The sequence below is a fragment of the Magnolia sinica genome, chromosome 11, assembly GCF_029962835.1.
Source record: "Magnolia sinica isolate HGM2019 chromosome 11, MsV1, whole genome shotgun sequence".
In the NCBI taxonomy this organism is placed as follows: Eukaryota; Viridiplantae; Streptophyta; class Magnoliopsida; order Magnoliales; family Magnoliaceae; genus Magnolia; species Magnolia sinica.
Genome location: NC_080583.1, coordinates 81,658,017 through 81,678,124, shown reverse-complemented (window position 1 = coordinate 81,678,124; position 20,108 = coordinate 81,658,017). Strand labels below are relative to the sequence as shown.

Sequence of the window (20,108 nt, the reverse complement as noted above, 5' to 3'; positions counted from 1 at the left end):
CATTCTAGGGAACACCCAAACAGGCCCTTGACAGTTGATACTTCCATTGTTTAAGAAAATTAAGCTTCTAGGCAGTACGTATAATCAAGGAGACTAAGAAAAATGTTTGTGGAATTGTTACGACCTGGGTTTTGGTGGTGGACGTAGGATTGAGTGAAGGGGCGAGGTGAAGGCGGAATGGATTTAGGTGTCTTCTTTGGTCGACTAATGGTGAGAGAGAAACTATAGGATTGTTAAAGGGATCCAATCCCTGCTGCAGACAGCTGTTTGGAGATAAACTTCATGTCCTTCATTCATTCATTATCCATTTTTAAAATACTCTAGTTACAACTGATTCAATTACACCCAACTTCGCCCACTACATGGATGTGGGGATGTCTTCCCTAAAACTAGGATTTAAACAAAGAAACTATCTAAGACTCATGCATGAATTAAGGAACTAATACAACCAACTACTGACCTCACTTGCAAACATGCCTAAATACATGCAAACAGAATGATACGTACAACTGACCACTTCCGATGACTGGTTTGTAACAGGAATCAAACCTGATTGTCGCTGAGCAGTGTTGGACCCATACAAGCGATTTTATAACAGGATTTAACACCAACATGCAAAGACATTCATGGTTTTCAAGAGCAGTTTTGGGATGTGACTGGAGGAGATCAAAACCAGTCCGACTCACCTCAACTCGGTCCAACTTGTTCTGGCTTGGTCTTGTTTCAGAGTGCAACTCTCCAAAGACTTGTTTTGTTCTGCATTAACAGAAAACTCGTGTGTCTCGCACAGGTTCCTCCTGGCATCAATGAACATGCATGAAATCCACCATCCTTCAGGAACATCACCCCTTGCTTAGCCTTGATCTCAAAAATCAGGCTAATTCAACACTTTGGTGGGCCACCCCATAATATTATCTTCTTTAAAACCTCTAAACTCACATGGCATGGCTCACCTGAGTTCTGAAATACTTTTTTTTTGGTAATTATTTTATCACGATGGGCATCAAATGAATGGATTGGATGTCAAATAAACACCACAATGGGCCCTACACAAAACAAATGGTGGGCATCCCATCCCAACTTTTTCATAGGGTGTTGTGGCCTACCTGAGTTCTGGACAGTAATGATTTTTGGGCTGCAAGGTGAGCATGAGGCAGCATACATGATGGGCAGGGTGGATCTCATGAAACTTCCACCCATGTGGCTCTCGGTGCACAAGTTACGCTAGCATGACTCATATCTAAAACTGTGAACTCATCATAGAGAGAATGACGATACTTGAGTTTTATATGATTATTATATCCTTGAGATTGATATCGAAAGCATGTCTATAATAATAAACGAAAGTAATAATTTCTGTGAATTTTTATCCTTAAAAAAAAAAAAGAAGTAATAATTTCTGTTAACTGAGTGTCTGAATACCAAAACATCACAGAGTGTAAAGAGCTTACTTTCAGTTTCCATCATCCAAAACTCCAGATGCATTTGTTGGATCTGATGGTGGTTTCCAATGCTGCTATCTGGGAAGTCATTTCCCTAGAAAAGCAGGCATGCCCATCCAGCAATGAAAGCAAAACCACCATACGGTGCAAGAGAAGAGTACTTTCTGTCTTCGAGGTAGGCCACGGTGTAACAACTGCAAAATCCACCATCCTTTTCCTTATAATTTCACCTATAAACTATCTATGCTCAAAGGAGCAAAGTAGAAGAAATGACAGTAACCTTTTTGACGCAGGACAGCCCTAATTATGATGCATGCTCATGGAGATAATTAAACAGCGGAAATAAAAGGAATAAATGATCTAAAATTCTAACAATAATTATCATAACTGAGAAAATCATAAAGGAAACATGCAATGGAGCGGGCCATCACTACAACCATGGAGTATGAAATTCAATTACTACTTAGGTTGGATCCGGCGAGGGATGAGACCTCCCGATCTTGCATGGTCACACCCAATCGATCAATGAAGATCACTAGTCCGAAGAACCAAGAAGTTTCTCGGATTAGGGATTTGAGAATTTGGGGATTTAGGGTTTAGATCGGTTCTCAAGATTTTGATCGAAGAGGAATTAGCCAAAACAAAAAAAATAGAAGAAAGAAAGTTATTACCTTGAGGAAGTTGGAGGGGCACAAGAAGAAATTAGAAGAAGAAGATCAAGGGGAGAGAAGAAGCACCATTAGAGAGAAGAGAGGAAGGAGGCAACCAAAGGGTTTGCTTTTCATTCATCAATAGTTGAAATTCGTGTTTAGGGCTTTACCCCACTTAAATAAGCACATAAAGACATAAAATTACTAAAATACCCCTAGGATAAGCAAATAAAGATATAAGATTACTAAAAGACCGCTAACTAAGTCAAAAACGTGCAAATAACATAAGTATGGGAAAGTTTGGGCGCTCGGTCCTCTTTCTCCAATCTTCCTTCACATGTGTCTTCCCTAAGTGGGGTCTTCTATATGTCCAATCACAAGTGAAAGGTCTTCATCTACTCAATATTCGCCAATCCACAAGGACGGCACTTGTGGTTGGCGCTTTCTTCATTGGTACACCTTGAATGCACTTGTGTCCGCATCAATTCCCCTCGGGTGAGAAAAACTCGACTCCGACGAGTTGAAACTTTTGTAGCGCTCGAGTAGATCTGGATCAATACCCTGCAATGCGTCGCCCGACAACCATGTAGATTTAGACGATGGTTTGTTCTTCCACTTGACAAGATACCTTTGGAAACCCCCATCTCTCGTGGATACTATCTCGTCATCCAAGATTTCCTCAATTGCTTCTTTATGGGTAATGGGTGGAGGAGGGGGTGGAAGGGGTTGGGTAGCAAACTCAGAAAAAGGCCATGAAAGGGATGATGTATCAATAATGGGAGTATGGGCACGGACTAGATCTTCCACATTAAAAGTTGGATTAATGCTCATTTCAGATGGAAGGTCAACCCGATACGCGTTGGACCCAACCTTTTGTAATATCTTGAATGGTCCAGCACTACGCGCTTGTAATTTCTTTGCAGATCCTTGAGAGAATCGCTCTGGCCTTATTCGCACCATTACATAGTCTCCTTCTTGAAATTCTTGCACTCTACGATGAGAATCAGCTGAAACTTTATAATCATCATTGCTCTTATTTAACCGCTGTCTAATATGTGTATACAAATCATGAATATGGCGTGCGAATGCATCGGCTGACTCAGAAGACCTTTGGGTAACAGACATAGGTAAGAGATCTATGGGCATTCTAGGTTTATAACCACTTACAATTTCAAAAGGACTCAACCCTGTAAATCTATTAACTGACCCATTATAAGCAAGTTCAGCAGTTGGTAAAATTAGGTCCCAAGTCTTAACATGTTCACCCACTAGACAACGTAGAAGATTTCCAAGGCTACGGTTTACCACTTCAGTTTGACCATCTGTTTGTGGGTGGTAAGCAGTAGAAAATTGCAAATGAGTTCCCATAATGTGCCACAGTGTCTTCCAAAAATAGCTAGTAAATCGAACATCACGATCAGACACTATGGTTTTAGGTAACCCATGGAGACGCACCACACCATCAAAAAAAAGACGAGCAACATGAGACGCATCTGACGTCTTCGAACATGGGAGGAAATGCGCCATTTTAGAAAAAGGGTCCACAACGACAAAAACGGAATCGTGCTTTTTTATAGTCTTGGGAGGCCCGAGCACGAAGTCCATACTAATGTCCTGCCACGGAGCATGTGGCACTGGCAATGGCGTGTACAACCCAGTATTTTGCTTTCTTTGCTTTGCCAGCTGACATGTTCGACACTGCCCTAAAACTTTGGCTACGTCTCGCTTGAGGCTTGGCTAAAAACGATCTTCCACGAGGGCAATGGTCTTATCACGACCAAAATAGCCAGCTATCCCTCCTGAATGAAGCTCCCAGATGAGGAATTCACGAAGGGACATACGGGGAATACAAAGTCTGTCTCCCTTGAAAAGAAAGCCATCTTTAAGAACATATCCACCCATAATATGCTGGTCACTAGAAAGCGACGTGTAAGTACCCCCAAAATCAGGACATATGGGGTATTCATCTTTCAGTTGCTCAAATCCGACTACCTTTACACTCAAAGAGTTGAGCAACGCCACTCTCCTACTAAGGGCATCCGCTGGTTTGTTTTCAACCCCGGCCTTGTGTTTCAAAACAAACGAATATTCCTGAAGAAACGCTACCCACTTGGCATGCCTTGGGTTGAGTTTCTTCTGAGAATGCAAATATCTCAAAGCCTCATGGTCAGAAAACAAAACGAATTCTTGCGGTAGGAGGTAGTGTCACCAATGTCTCAGGGATTGCACTACCGCATAAAATTCTTTGTCGTAAGTGGAGTATTTTTGTTTTGCCTCATTCAGTTTTTCACTGAAATAGGCCACTGGGTGTCCTTCTTGACTCAACACTCCACCTATACCGACACCAGACGCATCGCACGCTACTACAAAGACTGTAGAAAAGTCAGGTAGACGCATGACAGGAGCTTCCACCATCTTGCCCTTAATTTCTTTAAAAGCCTTGACGGCGGCTTTAGACCACACGAACTCTCCCTTTTTCATGCACTTAGTAATGGGAGCCATGATCGTGCTAAAACCCCTAATGAACCGACGATAAAAAGTTGCTAGGCCGTGAAAACTTCGCACCTCATGAATGTTCCTTGGTTCTGGCCACTCAACTATGGCCCTGACTTTTCAGGGTCTGCTTGCATCCCTTCAGATGACACTATAAATCCTAAGAACACAACTTGGTTAGACATGAATGCACATTTCTTAAGATTAGCGTACAACTTTTCCTTCCTAAGGACACTACAGACCTTCTTTAAATGTTCAAGGTGTGATTCCTTAGTGGTACTATAAATAAGAATATCGTCAAAGTACACCACTAGGAATTTTTCCATGAACGGCCTCAAAGCTTGGGTCATCACCCGCATGAAAGTACTGGGTGCGTTAGTCAAGCCGAAGGGCATGACCAACCACTCATACAACCCATCTTTCGTCTTAAACGCCGTCTTCCACTCATCTCCTGGCGTATACGAATTTGGTGATATCCACTCTTGAGGTCTATCTTAGAGAATATAGTGGACCTGGCCATCATGTCAAGCATATCATCAAGTCTAGGTATAGGGAACCTATACTTGACAGTAATTTTGTTTATGGCACGGCTGTCCACACACATGCGCCACGTGCCGTCTTTCTTTGGCGTCAACAATGCAGGCACGGCACACGGGCTCATACTCTCTTGGATGAAACCCTTTTGCAGAAGCTCATCAATTTGCTTCTTCAACTCTGCATGCGCTGCAGGGTTCATCCTGTAGTGAGGAAGGTTCGGTAGAGTAGACCCTGGGACAAGATCAATGGCATGTTGTATGTCCCTCATAGGGGGCAACTCATTCGGTAAGTCTTCAGGAAATACATCACTGTATTCCTTCAGGACCGAAGTCACCTCACAGGACAACTCTGATGGAACCTCAGGTGTAATTTCTCTAGCCACAAGGGCATACACCATAGAATCCTCCTTAGCCTCTTTTTCAAACTCTCTTGATTATATGTAAAGACTTAGGTTTGGATTTCCCCATTTCTCTAGGCTCACTTGCCTTCTCATCCTTCTTCTTTCCTAGTGTATTCTCAGGTGGCATGGGATTAAGTTTGATCTTTTTACCATTATACATAAAAGTACACGCATTCGAACGGCCAAAGATCGTGACATCATTATCGAATAGCCACGGTCTACCTAGGATAACATGTCCCACATCCATAGGTAAAACATCACACCACAGGGACTCTTTGTATGACCCAAACTCGATAGGGACTAGACATTGCTGGGTGACAGGTAGGGATGTCTTGTCAACCCAAGAAACTTTATACGGGGCTGGATGAGGTGTGGATGTCAGTTTTAAGCGATCTAAGGTGCTAGTGGAAATCACATTCTGACAACTTCCACTGTCCACTATCACCTTACAATTCTTTTCACCACACTTGGCAATAGTGTAGAAGATAGTGCTTCGACGCCAGTCAGCACTACTTCTAGACTGAGCTAACACACGCCTGACTACTGCAAGCGTTGTTTCTCCATCCACTTCTTCTTCATCAGTAAATCCTCCTTCAGGGTGATACTCTTCAACTTCATAAGCACCCTGGTCATCTCCACCCTCGTGGGACTCGCCTATAACTAAGGCTCTCCCACGGCTCTTCGTAGGACACTGATTAGACATGTGGCCAAGGTTGCCACACTCATAGCACCTCACTTGGCTCATGTTACTAGGACCGGCACCAAGAACCCCTTTGCCCTTGTCCTCCCTAGGCCTAGGCGGAATGGTCGCCTGTGCCCTAGGTTGATTACCAATATTAGGTCTAGTTCCTTGGGAACTAGATCTAGTATTGGAGTCTCGGGACTCAAAACGACGAACGACAGGAGCCTTCAGATACTGCTCTAACTCCTGCATGACTTGATATGCCTCATCTAAGTCCGTTAAGGGCCGAGTGATAAGCTCGCGCTGAAGATCCGCACAAAGGCCCGTCTTAAAACGCGAGAGCGTTACTAGAGGGTCTTCTCGGATATCACATCGCATCACATACTCTTCAAATTTAGCGATGTAGTCAGCGGCAGACATTGACCCTTGGCGTAAGGATTGCCATTGGTCAAGGAGCTTCTGACAGTATGAGAGAGGAAGGTACTTCTCCTTCAACTTCTCTTTCATCTCATACCAATGTGTGATAGGGGCTCTACCAACTCTCTCTACCCTACGCTCGGTGTTGGTCCAGAAGAGCTTGGCTTGACCCACAAGCTTCATCTTAGCAAACCGCATTTGACGGTTTTCTGACATACCATACCACTCAAAGTAGTGGTCCATGTCAGCAACCCAGTCAAGGAATGCCTTGGGATCCAAGCGTCCATCAAAACTCGGGGCCTCAACTCTCACACTCTTCATCGCACGCTCATCTGGATCATAACGGTCTTGATGACCACATGTGGTTCGTACCTCTCGCACCACACCACGACCGTTACCACGATCTCTATCCTCACTACCACCACGTGTGGCAGCACGTTCTTCAATGATTCCTTCCACTTGGGAGTGCGCATCTTCCCCTACAGCGGGGTTTTCCTTTTGGGACGCCTCTAGTTGCTCCACCTTAGTCATGGTGGTGGTAATTTGGTTCTCAAGGCGGGCAAACTCACGCCTTTGACTCGCTTCTAGGGCGGTTATCTTTTGTATCAATTGAGCAAGTTGCTCAGATAACTGCTCGTTATTCATGGTAGGTTGAAGTCCGAAACCTCTACCTCTTCTCGTGGGCATACAATGAAGACTTGAACCAAACTCTACCTAACTAGACTACTAGGTGTTATGACTTTCAAGATGAATGCGATGAATGCAAAACTACTATGAACTGACACAATTAAGTTGAAACAGGAAACAACTCAAATCTGAAAATTTTCCAGATTAGAAACTTTCTAAAATTGGAAAGTTTCGAAAATTGAAAACTTTCTAAACTTGAAACTTTCCCAAGTTAAACCTAAAAATCAAAACCCTAATTTGATAACTCGATCTAGACAAAAACCATGCAAGCCTAGGCTTTGATACCAAATTTGACGCAGGACAACCCTAATTATGATGCATGCTCATGGAGATAATTAAACAACGGAAATAAAAGGAATAAATGATCTAAAATTCTAACAATAATCATCATAACTGAGAAAATCATAAAGGAAGCATGCAATGGAGCGGGCCATCACTACAACCATGGAGTATGGAATTCAATTACTACTTAGGTTGGATCCGGGAAGGATGAGACCTCCCGATCTTGCATGGTCACACCCAATCGATCAATGAAGATCACTAGTCCGAAGAACCAAGAAGTTTCTCGGATTAGGGATTTGAGAATTTGGGGATTTAGGGTTTAGATCGGTTCTCAAGATTTTGATCGAAGAGGAATTAGCCAAAACAAAAAATAGAAGAAAGAAAGTTATTACCTTGAGGAAGTTGGAGGGGCACAAGAAGAAATTAGAAGAAGAAGATCAAGGGGAGAGAAGAAGCACCATTAGAGAGAAGAGAGGAAGGAGGCAACCAAAGGGTTTGCTTTTCATTCATCAATAGTTGAAATTCGTGTTTAGGGCTTTACCCCACTTAAATAAGCACATAAAGACATAAAATTACTAAAATACCCCTAGGATAAGCAAATAAAGATATAAGATTACTAAAAGACCGCTAACTAAGTCAAAAAACGTGCAAATAACATAAGTATGGGAAAGTTTGGGCGCTCGGTCCTCTTTCTCCAATCTTCCTTCACATGTGTCTTCCCTAAGTGGGGTCTTATATATGTCCAATCACATGTGAAAGGTCTTCAGCTCCTCAATATTCGCCTATCCACAAGGACGGCACTTGTGGTTGGCGCTTTCTTCGTTGGTACACCTTGAATACACCTGTGTCCGCATCACTTTTCTTCTTCTTCTTCTTCTTTTTCTTTTTTTTTTTTTTTTTTTTGCAGTAGTTTTTTGAGAGCATTGACAAAATCACCGTATGATTTGAAAATGAATAATGACTCCCAGTTCATGGTATGGACGGTAAAATGGTTTTTACATGTATATGGAATGCATCACACACAACAAGTGGAAGATGAGAAATTCGTGCAACTAGTTGAGTGTGGGCCCCACAGTGACATATGCTCAGCATCCAACCCATCCAGCCATGAAAATCGGACATCCCGAAAATCAGGTGGGCCACACCATAGAAAACAATGGGAACCACCCAAAAAACAACAAACCCACTTGGTGGCCCACCTCATGGTTCGCTCGGCTTGATTTTTTGGGTGACCCTGATGGATGGGTTGGATTCCATATAAACACCACATGAGGCTGCTTGCATGATTTTATCATATATAACTAGCTGGCATGCTAGAGGGTTTTCCCTTTTAACTCTTCTCACTACCTTTCACCACACAAACAAAATTGTAAAAGAGAACGAGTAGAAACAAATTGAGGCACTCAAGATAGGTATTTTTGGTGAGTTTATTGGACCCTGCCAAGCTAAGTGTTCTGCATTGTTCATTAGTTTTAAAATTCAGTGAGTCAACTCAACTAGAGTTCGTGCTGAAAAGGTTATGTATCGATTGATAGGTCTGATCCCACTATCTTGATTTCAATGCAGATGCATTGTGGGCCCATATATAGATGTATACATCTCCTGCTAACACATAATCAATTAGTGTTTGAATGAAAATTCTGTCCGCAAGCCCGCCAATTGAGTATAGAGCACAACAATCATGTTCTGAGCTCATCCCCTTTGAACGTACCGTATTTTCCCTAACCCAGTCTGATTTAATCTTAGGCAGCTGAAAACTCGTACCTTAGTTTCCCTACCTTGGACTCTTCTTCTACCTTTTGTTTTTTCTCTATTTATTTATTATTATTATTATTTTGCTGAAAGACTGGCAAGCATGATGCTGGATTTCATTGTGAAAGGATTATGCCATTCCTAAGTAAACTTTCCTACATGAAAAAATAGTTTTTCTAATTTCGTGAAGTTCTCCACCATTAGGAAAAGCAAAACACAACATCAATAGTTGTACCATAGTTATAAAACTGACTTTACTTGAAACACAGCCGAGTCAACTTGACTTGGAGAGATTTCGAGCCGAGACGTTGTGAAACGCAGTCCTTGGTCTGACTCGATCACGACTTGATGACTCGACCACTCGGCTTGATGCGGCTTGCATGGGCTCAAACTGCATCACCCAGTTTGGCATGTAAAATGTAAACGGAAGGAAGAGGGAAATGAGCTTAACCAATGCGCTATGAGCTGCTGATAAATTCTGTGTTTATATTTTTTATCTGCTTTATAACTATCTTAAATATCTGTTTCATGGAATTTCTAATTTATTATTATTATATATCAAGAAGTGGGGTCAAGTCTTTGAGTCCACCTAACCCAGCTGAACTTTGAGTCGAGTCGAGTTTTTGGGTTTTCGAACTCTGGTTGGTACATGCCTGAGCTCCACAGCTAATAAAAGATGTCCTTTTCATAGGTCTCTTTAATTCCAAGCAGCCTAGTCCGACTGGCAGTAGTCTTCCAAGGATCCTTCTGGGCTTTGATACTTCCACCCTTGGGCTGAAGTGGTAAGTTTCCAGTCCTTTTGGCACTCTTCGAGGTTGGATCACTTCTCATGTTTTGACTCTCCCTAGGAACACTACTGTTATCAATCTTGATTTTCAGGAGGAGTTGTATTCATGACGGATCAGATTATTGCAAGACAGAAACAGCAGCACTCCGCGGGATCTGAGGAAGAGAAGAAGCCAGTAGTCCAAAGTGTCAACAAATTCTGGTGTAGGAGTGGGGAAGCGTCTCTTTCGAAATGTAAACAAGTATAAATAGGAAGTAGGAGTGAGAGCGAAAGTCCAAAGAGGTCCTAATAAAATAAACAACAGAAACGCCATTTTCATGAAAATGATATTTCCTCAATTTATATTTCCATGAATTCAAAAAGAGGCCCTAATAAAATTTCATCTTTCTACAATAAACGTGCGTGCATGTTAGCACCACCCCTTAAGGGCCTGTTTGGCCGGACCGATCCCACCTTATTAGGAGGGATGGGATCGCGATATCCCGGGATATGCATGACGAGCCAAACAGACCCGGTGAACTTGTCCTGGGATATAAGCAGTCCCATGGATCTTAAAACAATCCACTGACATCACCATCATTACCTTAAAATTGATCCCGTCCCTTGGTTGGACGGATTGGAAGGTAAAATTCCAGGATATGCCGGGCGTGCCAAACAGACCCGGGATATAGCAATCCCATGGATCTTAAACCAATCCACTGACACCACCATCATTACCTTAAAATCCATCCCATCCCTCCTAATCCCATGGGATTCGCCCAGCCAAACCGGCCCTAAACATATGCATGAATATACACATACACATATGAGCATATGAGCTCTACCAAGTGCACACACGTATGGAATAAAGCCCATGTACACGTTACATATGTGCAAACATGGCACATAGGTGTGAGATCCAATCCATCCATTAGGTTGGTTTGACCCACCTGACGAGTGAATCAACCTAGTGCTTGGGCAAGGGCATGAATATAATGGTGTCATTCTGATGGATAGATTGGATCTTGGACCCATCATGTCACGTTGGCACATGTGTGTCATGTGCATGAGCTTTATCTCACAGATGTGAGCACTTAGCAAAGAAAGTTCCATACAAAAGTGTGTATATATGTGTGTGTGTGTGTGTGTGTGTGTGTGTGTGTGTAGACACACACACATATAATAATTGTAAAAATATTAAAATGCAACTCAAACAAAAGAATGTCAAAGTATGGTGACAATACAATCATCATAACTCGTATGTTACTAGGAAAAATGAATGGATAATGCACTTACGTCCCCGAAAATGCCAGAATCCCAGTTGTTAATAAACCTCCAAACTGCATCAAAACAAGTGAAAGGAAATCAATAACACATCGTCCTTTCTATACCATAGTTACCAGGCTCAAGGTCCACTTTGCGTTTGATTTGCAGTTCAATATTTGTCGGTGCTTAATGAATCCAATTTGTTGAGATTAGCTTGTCATGAATTTCTTCGATCATTGCATCTGTTTGTGAATCAAATTCTTCTGTTCACAAAGCTGCGTTATAGAGGTATTGTACAATGCTCGGCCCATTCATTTGTGCCCACATTCTGTGGAAGGGGGAACTCTTTCAATGATCCAGATCATCCATATGGTGGATCCCACTATGGTTTGCTGATGGGCTAAAAAAATTGTAGAGAAAAATACCAGCCATCTGATAGGTGGACATTTCATTGTGCATGGACTGTTGGCAAGATTTTACATCTCAACTGTCCAATTACAAGCTGCTTATAGATGGTAATTTCTAATGAGATCTTTGCTTAACCCATATGCATGTACAAGGCATACCATCTACATGCCATCACATGTGCCGGTGTGGCAGAAAGATGTGATATCCAAGCCGTCCATTAGGTTGGTCCAAACATTCTCGCCAAAATCAAGATGGTCCACTCATCATGTGGATGTTAGGAACGGGCGGACAGGTTAGAAGACTCTGGCCAAAAGTTTTTTCCACCAGTACATGTCTCATGAATTATGGCCCACCTGACAGTGGAGCAACCTGATTCTTGGGCCAAAGCATCCCCACAATGAGCCCCCTGATGGATGGATTACATCTATCTACCACTTATTTGCCATGTTGGCATGTGTGGTGTGTACATGAGCTGCCTTACACACATGTATAGGCCTAGCAAAGCTCTCTCGAATGATTCTTTTCCTTTGGAGCACTAGCCAGCTGTGGTGGGGCACACCAGATGAATGGTTTATCATTAAAAGGTGGGCCCCATACTTCCTGCTTCCTAGGCATTCGTTGTTCCCGACCTTTTTAAGAATGGACACTTCCCCGCTGCCACACTCAAATCCACCTACATTTTGTATGATGAAGGTACAAAAAGTGTGCATGAGCTTTAAAAAACCTGTAATTAAAACCGTATATTTCCTCGTAAAGTTAAGTGATAAATAAGGGTGTGTTTGGTTGCACCAAACATCATGAAATTTTGTGATATTTTGCACCAAAGTAGTCTTTAATAGTGAAATATCATGATATTTGATGCAACCAAACGCACCCTAAATAAAAAGTACAAGAAGGAGCAGAAATGGGCGCTTACAATGTTTGGATGCTTGGTGATTGGAGCTGCAAGCAAGGCGGCCGTATGGACCAAATGGTAGAGAGATGCAGTATGCCAAACCTTTATTATTATTTTTTTACATGAAAAGAAATGAGAAATTGAAGGGAAAAAAAAAAAGAAAAGACGATCAATTAAGATTAGCAAATCATAATAAAATGAAATGATTACATCTTTGTAAGCTGGATTTTTGGGCTTAAAGGCATGTGCTCCATAGGTGCCAAGGGCAAGAGCAGCAACTCCTGTTTACATTTGAATGCGTGAGAGAAAATTCGCAGATACTAACAATGAGAAATTCAGTCTTTCTTACCATTCCCATTCAATTCTAATGAAAGAAATGAAATTCTAAGGTGATTCTTACAAAGATAGTGAAGAGGCGAATGCAACATTGTGATATTGATGTAGAGCGGGTCGCAGACACTTTCGTGGCAAAGATGGACCAGAGAAGGCCCGATCAAAGGCGGAAACGATCCAGACCGTTAGAACCTTAAATTAGTCGTATCTCGCAAACCGAGATGAGTTTTTCGATATATTATATATGATTTCGGCAGTCAAAAGTCCCGTTTAGTTTCGTTTTTACAATAAATAGTAAGTTTTAGTTCAAGTATAACTTTTGATCCTTTGAGTTGTAGAAGTCGTGCCCAACATGAAAAGGGCTTAGAAAAGTTAGAAGAATAACATGGTTCGGCCAAATTGGACACTTACTATTTTTGGCCGAAAACCATGAAGTCTAGTAGGAATAGAGGTTGTCTATAAATAGTAAGTCACGTTTTTAGGGTGTTTGAGTAGGAGTCTAAGTCTAAAACTCCATCCTAGGTTTGAGTTCCTTATTTAAAGGGTTGTAATTTCGTTTTTTTTTTCATCAATCAAGTAATTTCGAATTTATTAGGAATTATTCCTGCTTTTATCCCTCATGGATTCAAGGAAGCTCTATGAGGAGTCCTGAGAGCTCTATGGATTCAGAGTAGTTATCCCCTAAGGAAGACTGTGATCGACCTCATCACGTCCCTCCTTGCGCCATATATCAAGGCCACGATCGAACTAGGGCTCTATTCTGTCCTAAAAGCCAGGCTATCCACTTATCAGGTCAGCTACGCAGGTAATTTGAATGTCAACTATTCGTGATTTTGTTTCAAATCATAGATTTTCCTGATACAAGTATGACTTACCTAATGAGTGGATTGGCCAAACTTATGGACTAGGACATGCTCATAGTGAGCCCCACCTAATGAATGGCCCAGATCAAGCACACCAGTGCCATGATTTGTTTTTCTGACCTCTCTTGCCATGGCTTTCATCACAGAAAACCCATAATAACAAATTCAATTTTTATTCCTCATACAAGTGTGACCCACCTAAAGGGTGGATTGGCCAGATTTATGGGTCTGGGACATGCTCATAGTGGGTCCCAGCTAATGAATGGCTTGGATCAAGCACACACATGCCATGATTCATTTTTCTAACATCTCCTGCTGTAGCATCCGTCATAGAAGAAGACACATAATGCAAACTGAGCTTTTCTTCCTCATACAAGTGTGACCCACCTAACGAGTGGATTGGCAAGATTAATGACCAGTACACGCTCATTGTGGGCCCTACCTAATGAATGGCCCGGATCAAGCACATGCATGCAGCGATTCATTTTTTTAAACTCTCATGTCGTAGCATTCGTGATGCAGGGAAGGACGTGAGGTCGAGCACCGTCTTCCTCATGGGAATAACTGTTCCGAATCCACGGAACTTCTCTGGACTCCTCGCAGAGAAAACTCGAATCCATGAGGAAAAGAAAATAGAAATAATTCTAAAATATTCAAAAAAAATTTATTGATCAATGTCTAATATCTACGTACCTGTTACACCATTAATATAGGAAAAAAAAAAAGAAGAAAAAAGCTCAAAATTCGTAATTACCAAAAATAGCAAATTTCTAACTCTAATAAAAATCCTAATTCTACTAAAACTCTTCTAAAGTCTAATTTCTAAAAATAAAAATTCCAAATAAACTTTTGCTAAAAGTGTCCTAGCATAATTACAAGTTATTTCTAAACAGAAAGAAAATCTAAAACTCTAAAAATAGGAGAATATTAAAAAAAATAAAATCGGAATTACTAAATATAGTAATTTTTCCCAAAAAAATCGTTTTTGAGTTGAAAGCACGCGTTTTCTTACGAAATGGAGAGATGCGACCCACTTTGTGGGTCAGTTCACCTCGGATAGCCCATTTCAGTAAAGATTGATACGTTGTGCGCCCGATGACGATACCCGGATCAAAACTTATAGTCAATTTGCGGTCCACCTTCTTTTGGCCCAACCATGCTAGGAACGTATCTGTGACACGTTCTACATCAATTCGTCATAGGAGAAGACCCACAATAACAAATTCATCTTTTCTTATCATTTTGTTCTATAGCATTGGAAGAAATATTGAGAGAGAGAGAGAGAGAGAGAGAGAGAGAGAGAGAGAGAGAGAGAGAGAGAGAGAGAGATGCATCATGAAAGATTTGGGTATTGGAACTGTAAACTTCTAATACCAAAAGTAGATAATTGGGGTGTCTGCATGAATAAAATAGGGTTGAAACATTAATGCAGGGAAGAAAGGAAAAAGGTAGGAAAAAAAATAAATCTTTTCATGGGTTTTCAAAACCCAATAAAGGAAATTTACTTATTTTTCTCTTCTGGCATTAGAATTGCAGTATTCTACAATACCCAGAGCAGAAAAAAAGGGTGCATAAATCCAACAAAACCAGGACTAAAATATCAGTTCCCTCAATTTGGAGAGAGAGAGAGAGAGAGAGAGAGAGAGAGAGAGCTTTTGGGTATGGGAATAGTACACTTTCTAATACAGCAAGTAGATAATTGGGTGTCTGCATTAAGTAAAATGGGGTGTAAAAATCATTTCCAAAAGAGAGGAAATACTAAATTCCTTGTCTGGGGTGTATGCATACACCCCATTTTCTACTTTTTGGTATTAGGAGTGTACCATTCCAACACCCAGAGCAGAGATAAGGGGGTAAGTATTATCAAAATGACAGACTAAAAAAAGAGCCAAGAGAGAGAGGGCGCGCACCAGAGACAGCAGCAACTCGGTGCCACATACGAGGATCCATGCCCCAGGCAAGGGTCAGAGAGAGAGGCCTTTTGCAGGGAGAGAGAAGAGCGAGAGGGAGGTGTTCCTGTCCAGATGCGTACGGGTTGAATTATAGAGGGCTTTTTCTACATGGCCGCTTGCCTTTTGAGCTATGGACCGAAAACCTCCCACTTCTAAACTATTTCTGAGAAACCGCTTAGAGTTTTCATTATTAGAGATTAAACCTCCTCCTGTTAGTTCATTGTACGAAGAATTTATTTATTTTCGTATGAATGGAGCTGCCCTCTTAGGACAGTTTAGCTTTCATTTGGAAGTTTGGCTTTCACTATAAAAAGATTTTCACAGGGTCATTTTAATAATCTGATACAGTTTTTTATGATTTTTAAGACCTATCACAATTAAAATTCTACTGAGATTTTCACAGGCTATCTCAGATAAAACTTATTGAGATTTCCACAAGGTATCTTAGAAAAACTTTAAAAGAATTACAGAAAGTATACTTATTTTCAAATGTATAAGATATATTGTAAACTTGTAGCAGAAAAATTTCTTTCTTGAACGTAGATGGCGCAGTATTTAATTAGACATAAAGAGTAAATGGTTATATAGATTTTAAAAATGGAAAACTCAAATGCTACTTGATTCAATTTTCTTAGATTTTAAAGAAGAGTATAGTTTACTCTCACTAAAATGATCTTGAGAAAAAGAGAATTGAATAAACTATTAAAATAAATTTATAAATACTAACAAATAGCTTGACGAGGGTTTGAGCTTCTCTCTCTCTTGCAAAAGAATTATAATAATTTTTGTTGTAATTTGAAATGAGAGAAAGACTTAATTTATAAGCAAATAAGTTAGAACTTTGGCTAGTTTAAGATAGGCTTCGACTAGCCTGAGTTCATTAAATTCTGTTCAATAGATTTCAGATTATGTGGGATACAAATTATTCAAAATTTGGCTAGCCCGATGTCAATTTCAACTGGCAGACTTTCTGCGAATTCTGAAATATTACATTGCTTAAATTTCACTTGAACTTTCTCGAGTTGACCGAATTTCAAGCTTAGGCTAGTCAAATGTAATGCCTCGAGCATTCGAAACCCGAGTATATGACTCATTATCCAAAAACCCGAGTGTTAACCTTTAAGGATAGTCAAGTTCAGATACCTTTTTTTTTTTTTCCTATTTCTTTCAGATTTAGCAGTTTAGTAGAGGATGAACAAATCAAACATAAAGAAAAATTTGCACTTATATTTAGAATATACGAGCGATTGCCCATAATGACTTATAGAAACCAGTGTCTCTATATTTACAAATACACGAATTACACAATTTACACATGAGAAATAATAAAATGCATATAAACTTGAACCACAAGATCATGCAGCTTCTCTTGGCAGATACAGTCATGCATCCCTGATAATTGTACACTGTTCTTTATCAATCTGGACATGAATATATTTTAAGCCACCTGTATTACCTGTACGATTATATATTCGATGAATGAGTGACCGACTCAGTGTGAATTCCCCTCAAGATTACACACCGCCACCTTAGTTAAACATAATTAAAAACAACAAGGCATTCAAAACAATATATGATACAGTCTTGTTTAAATGCATAAATGCGTATCGATCTTGGGATGCTCATTCACTCAGACTTGGGCTCGTCACCCATTCATATGACTGGTCACTAGTGTAGCACATCATATGCGTACATCACGTACAACATAATGACCAAGCCATCGTACATCACATAGTGGGTCGAAAGTCGATGGTTTGGGAGCTAGCGAGATGATATCACGCGAAGCTTAAGGGCACGTGCTACAATATCTAGAATTAGCTACCTGTCATTGCCCTTATGCTATGAATGCATGATTAGCCAAGTCATTATTATTTTAGTTACAACCAACCAATTTAAATAAACTCAAATATCAATATGAGAGGCTCATCACCCAGCGTAGGCTGACAGCTCGATCATAGTATCCTATTCCCACCATCCTCAACTCATAAGATTTTCCACCTTAGGATGTTTAATGGACGCCCATTGACTAGTGAGCAATCAAATTCAATACATGGGGATTACCATCACATGGTTGTATAAGAATGAACTATTGAAACCACGCATGGCAAATATCAAATCATGAGACTAAATTAAAGCGGTAAAAGGTTGCACGAAGTAAATATTAAATCGAAACGGTAAAAAAGTTATGTAGGGCAACGTTAAATTAGAGTGGTAAAGAGTCATCTCTAAAGTCATGTAAGCAAGACAACTTATGGATGGTAAACCTATCTTGGTATTCTACATCCCAAATAATCTCCAAGTCGAGGGTCTATTTCTAACACATTTTATCTCGCTACATCCTAAGTGTGGGCTCACGTACATAAGTGAATTTTTTTTTTTTTTTTTCCATTAGTCGGTGTAGTGAAATGAGTTCCAAAGTGACTTACAACAATTCATTGACATATGAAAATGAATGAATATAACATGTTAGATATATGTTCAATATTAATTTCATAACTATCACAATAGATCATGATTCAAATATATAATCCATCAATTTAAATTTTAAAAGAAGCTATCATGTAAGTAATTATTGTATGCTATTATAGTTCACAAACTACCAACTGTAATCTAAATATAGGTCATGCCTTAAGAGTTGATATCTAATGTAAGTGACTATATAATATAACATTTAAGATTCTAATGAAAACTATCCCTTAAGCTAAATTAGAAATGGAAAGCTCAAGGGGAAGAAATCATCACATTGTAAATCAAATTGGCAACTGATAATGCTAAAAAGTGCACATGCCCTTAGAATCGAATCCTCAAGCTTGCACAACCCATATGTTAAGGGGAACTTGATGTCAACATGATCATGTCCTAATACTCTCAATTAGCTTAGTAACTACCAGAAAAAGGATAAAAGCTATGAACTATAGAAGGTTTTAGCTACGGTTTTAATTTGTAGCTATATTGCTATGGCTTTACTCCTCAGCTAAAAGCTAATGGCTACAACCATATTGCATATGGAGGATCTGTTTTATCTAAGCCGTCCATCTATTTTGACAGCTCAATTTTTAGCATGAGCTCAAAATAAAATAGGCAGAGTGAAGGCTTAAGTGGACCATATCATAAAAAATAGTGAAAATTAAGTGCTTAATGTTGAAAATTTTTCAGAAGTGATGTGGTTCACTTGGGCATTCGATCTACCTCGTTTTTCTCAAAATGGATGGACGGCATAGATAAACTACATCCATCCCAGTGGGCCCCACGGAGGCGGATTAGCTACACCAAGTTGTGGGGCCCACTCCATTTGGAGAGATCATTTTAGGGCACAAGCCAAAGAATGAGTCAAATATAAAACTCGAGTGGACCCAACGTCCACCGTTAAAAACTTTCAGGGACTTTAGGAAGTTTTCGATCAAGCTGATACCTGTGTTTTCCCTTTGTTCATGTCTGTGTTAACTTATTAAAGGTTGTATCTCAAATAAACATCATGGTAGACTTAGGAAGGTTTTAACAGTAGGTGTCACTCTCCCAACTGTTTTCTGTGGTGGGATCTACTCGAGTTTTGGATCAGCCTCGTTCTTTGGTTTATGCTGTAAAATGATCTCTCAAAATGGATGGACGGTGTGTATACAACACATACATAACAGTGGGGCCACAAGACTTGGTGACGTCACTTCAGTAAGGAGTCTCGCTGCTCAACCGGATTGCCGATTGCAGCCAACCCTAGGCCGTACTCTCTCTCTCTCTCTCAATCGCCCTAAAAATCAGAAACGGATTGGCTACTCGTTGGCTGGTGGTCGGTGCTCTGTGGGGCCCAACATGATGTATGTGTTTCATCCATGCCGTCCATCACTTTTTACAGATCATTTTACTGATTGAAACAAAAAATGAGATATATCCCAATCTCAATTGGACCACATTATAGGAAACAGTGTTGAATGAGCGTCAACCATTAAAAACATTTTGGGGGGCCATAAAAGTTTTGGATCAAGATGATTTTTGTTTTTTCCGTTCATCTGGGCCCGTATGACCTAATCAACAGATTGGATGTCAAATAAACAGTACATTGGGCCTTAGGAGGATTTTAATGGTGGATATCCAATCACTTTTTTTTTCATGTGGTGTAGTCCACCTGAGATTTATATACCTCTCATTTTTGGGATCAACCTCTACAATGATCTTTAAAAATGGATTAACGGAATGGATGAAACACATACATCATGGTGGGGCCCACAGAGCATCAACCACCAGCCACGGGGCTGGTGTCAGGGGGAGTAGCCAATCCGTTTCCCTAA

At 40.4% G+C, this 20,108-nt stretch overlaps 1 protein-coding gene across 1 annotated transcript; it reads right to left on the bottom strand.

Annotated features, from left to right (window-relative positions):
- Positions 1–1,278: 1,278 nt before the first annotated feature.
- On the bottom strand, positions 1,279–15,893 carry LOC131219497 (uncharacterized). The gene is made up of 5 exons (XM_058214663.1): positions 15,784–15,893; positions 12,888–12,958; positions 12,699–12,779; positions 11,405–11,448; positions 1,279–1,636 (listed from the first exon to the last, which is right to left on the bottom strand). Exons 1-5 carry the CDS (start codon positions 15,821–15,823, stop codon positions 1,537–1,539), a joined length of 336 nt encoding a protein of 111 aa, XP_058070646.1. The 5' UTR covers positions 15,824–15,893; the 3' UTR covers positions 1,279–1,536.
- Between the last annotated feature and the right edge of the window lie 4,215 nt (positions 15,894–20,108).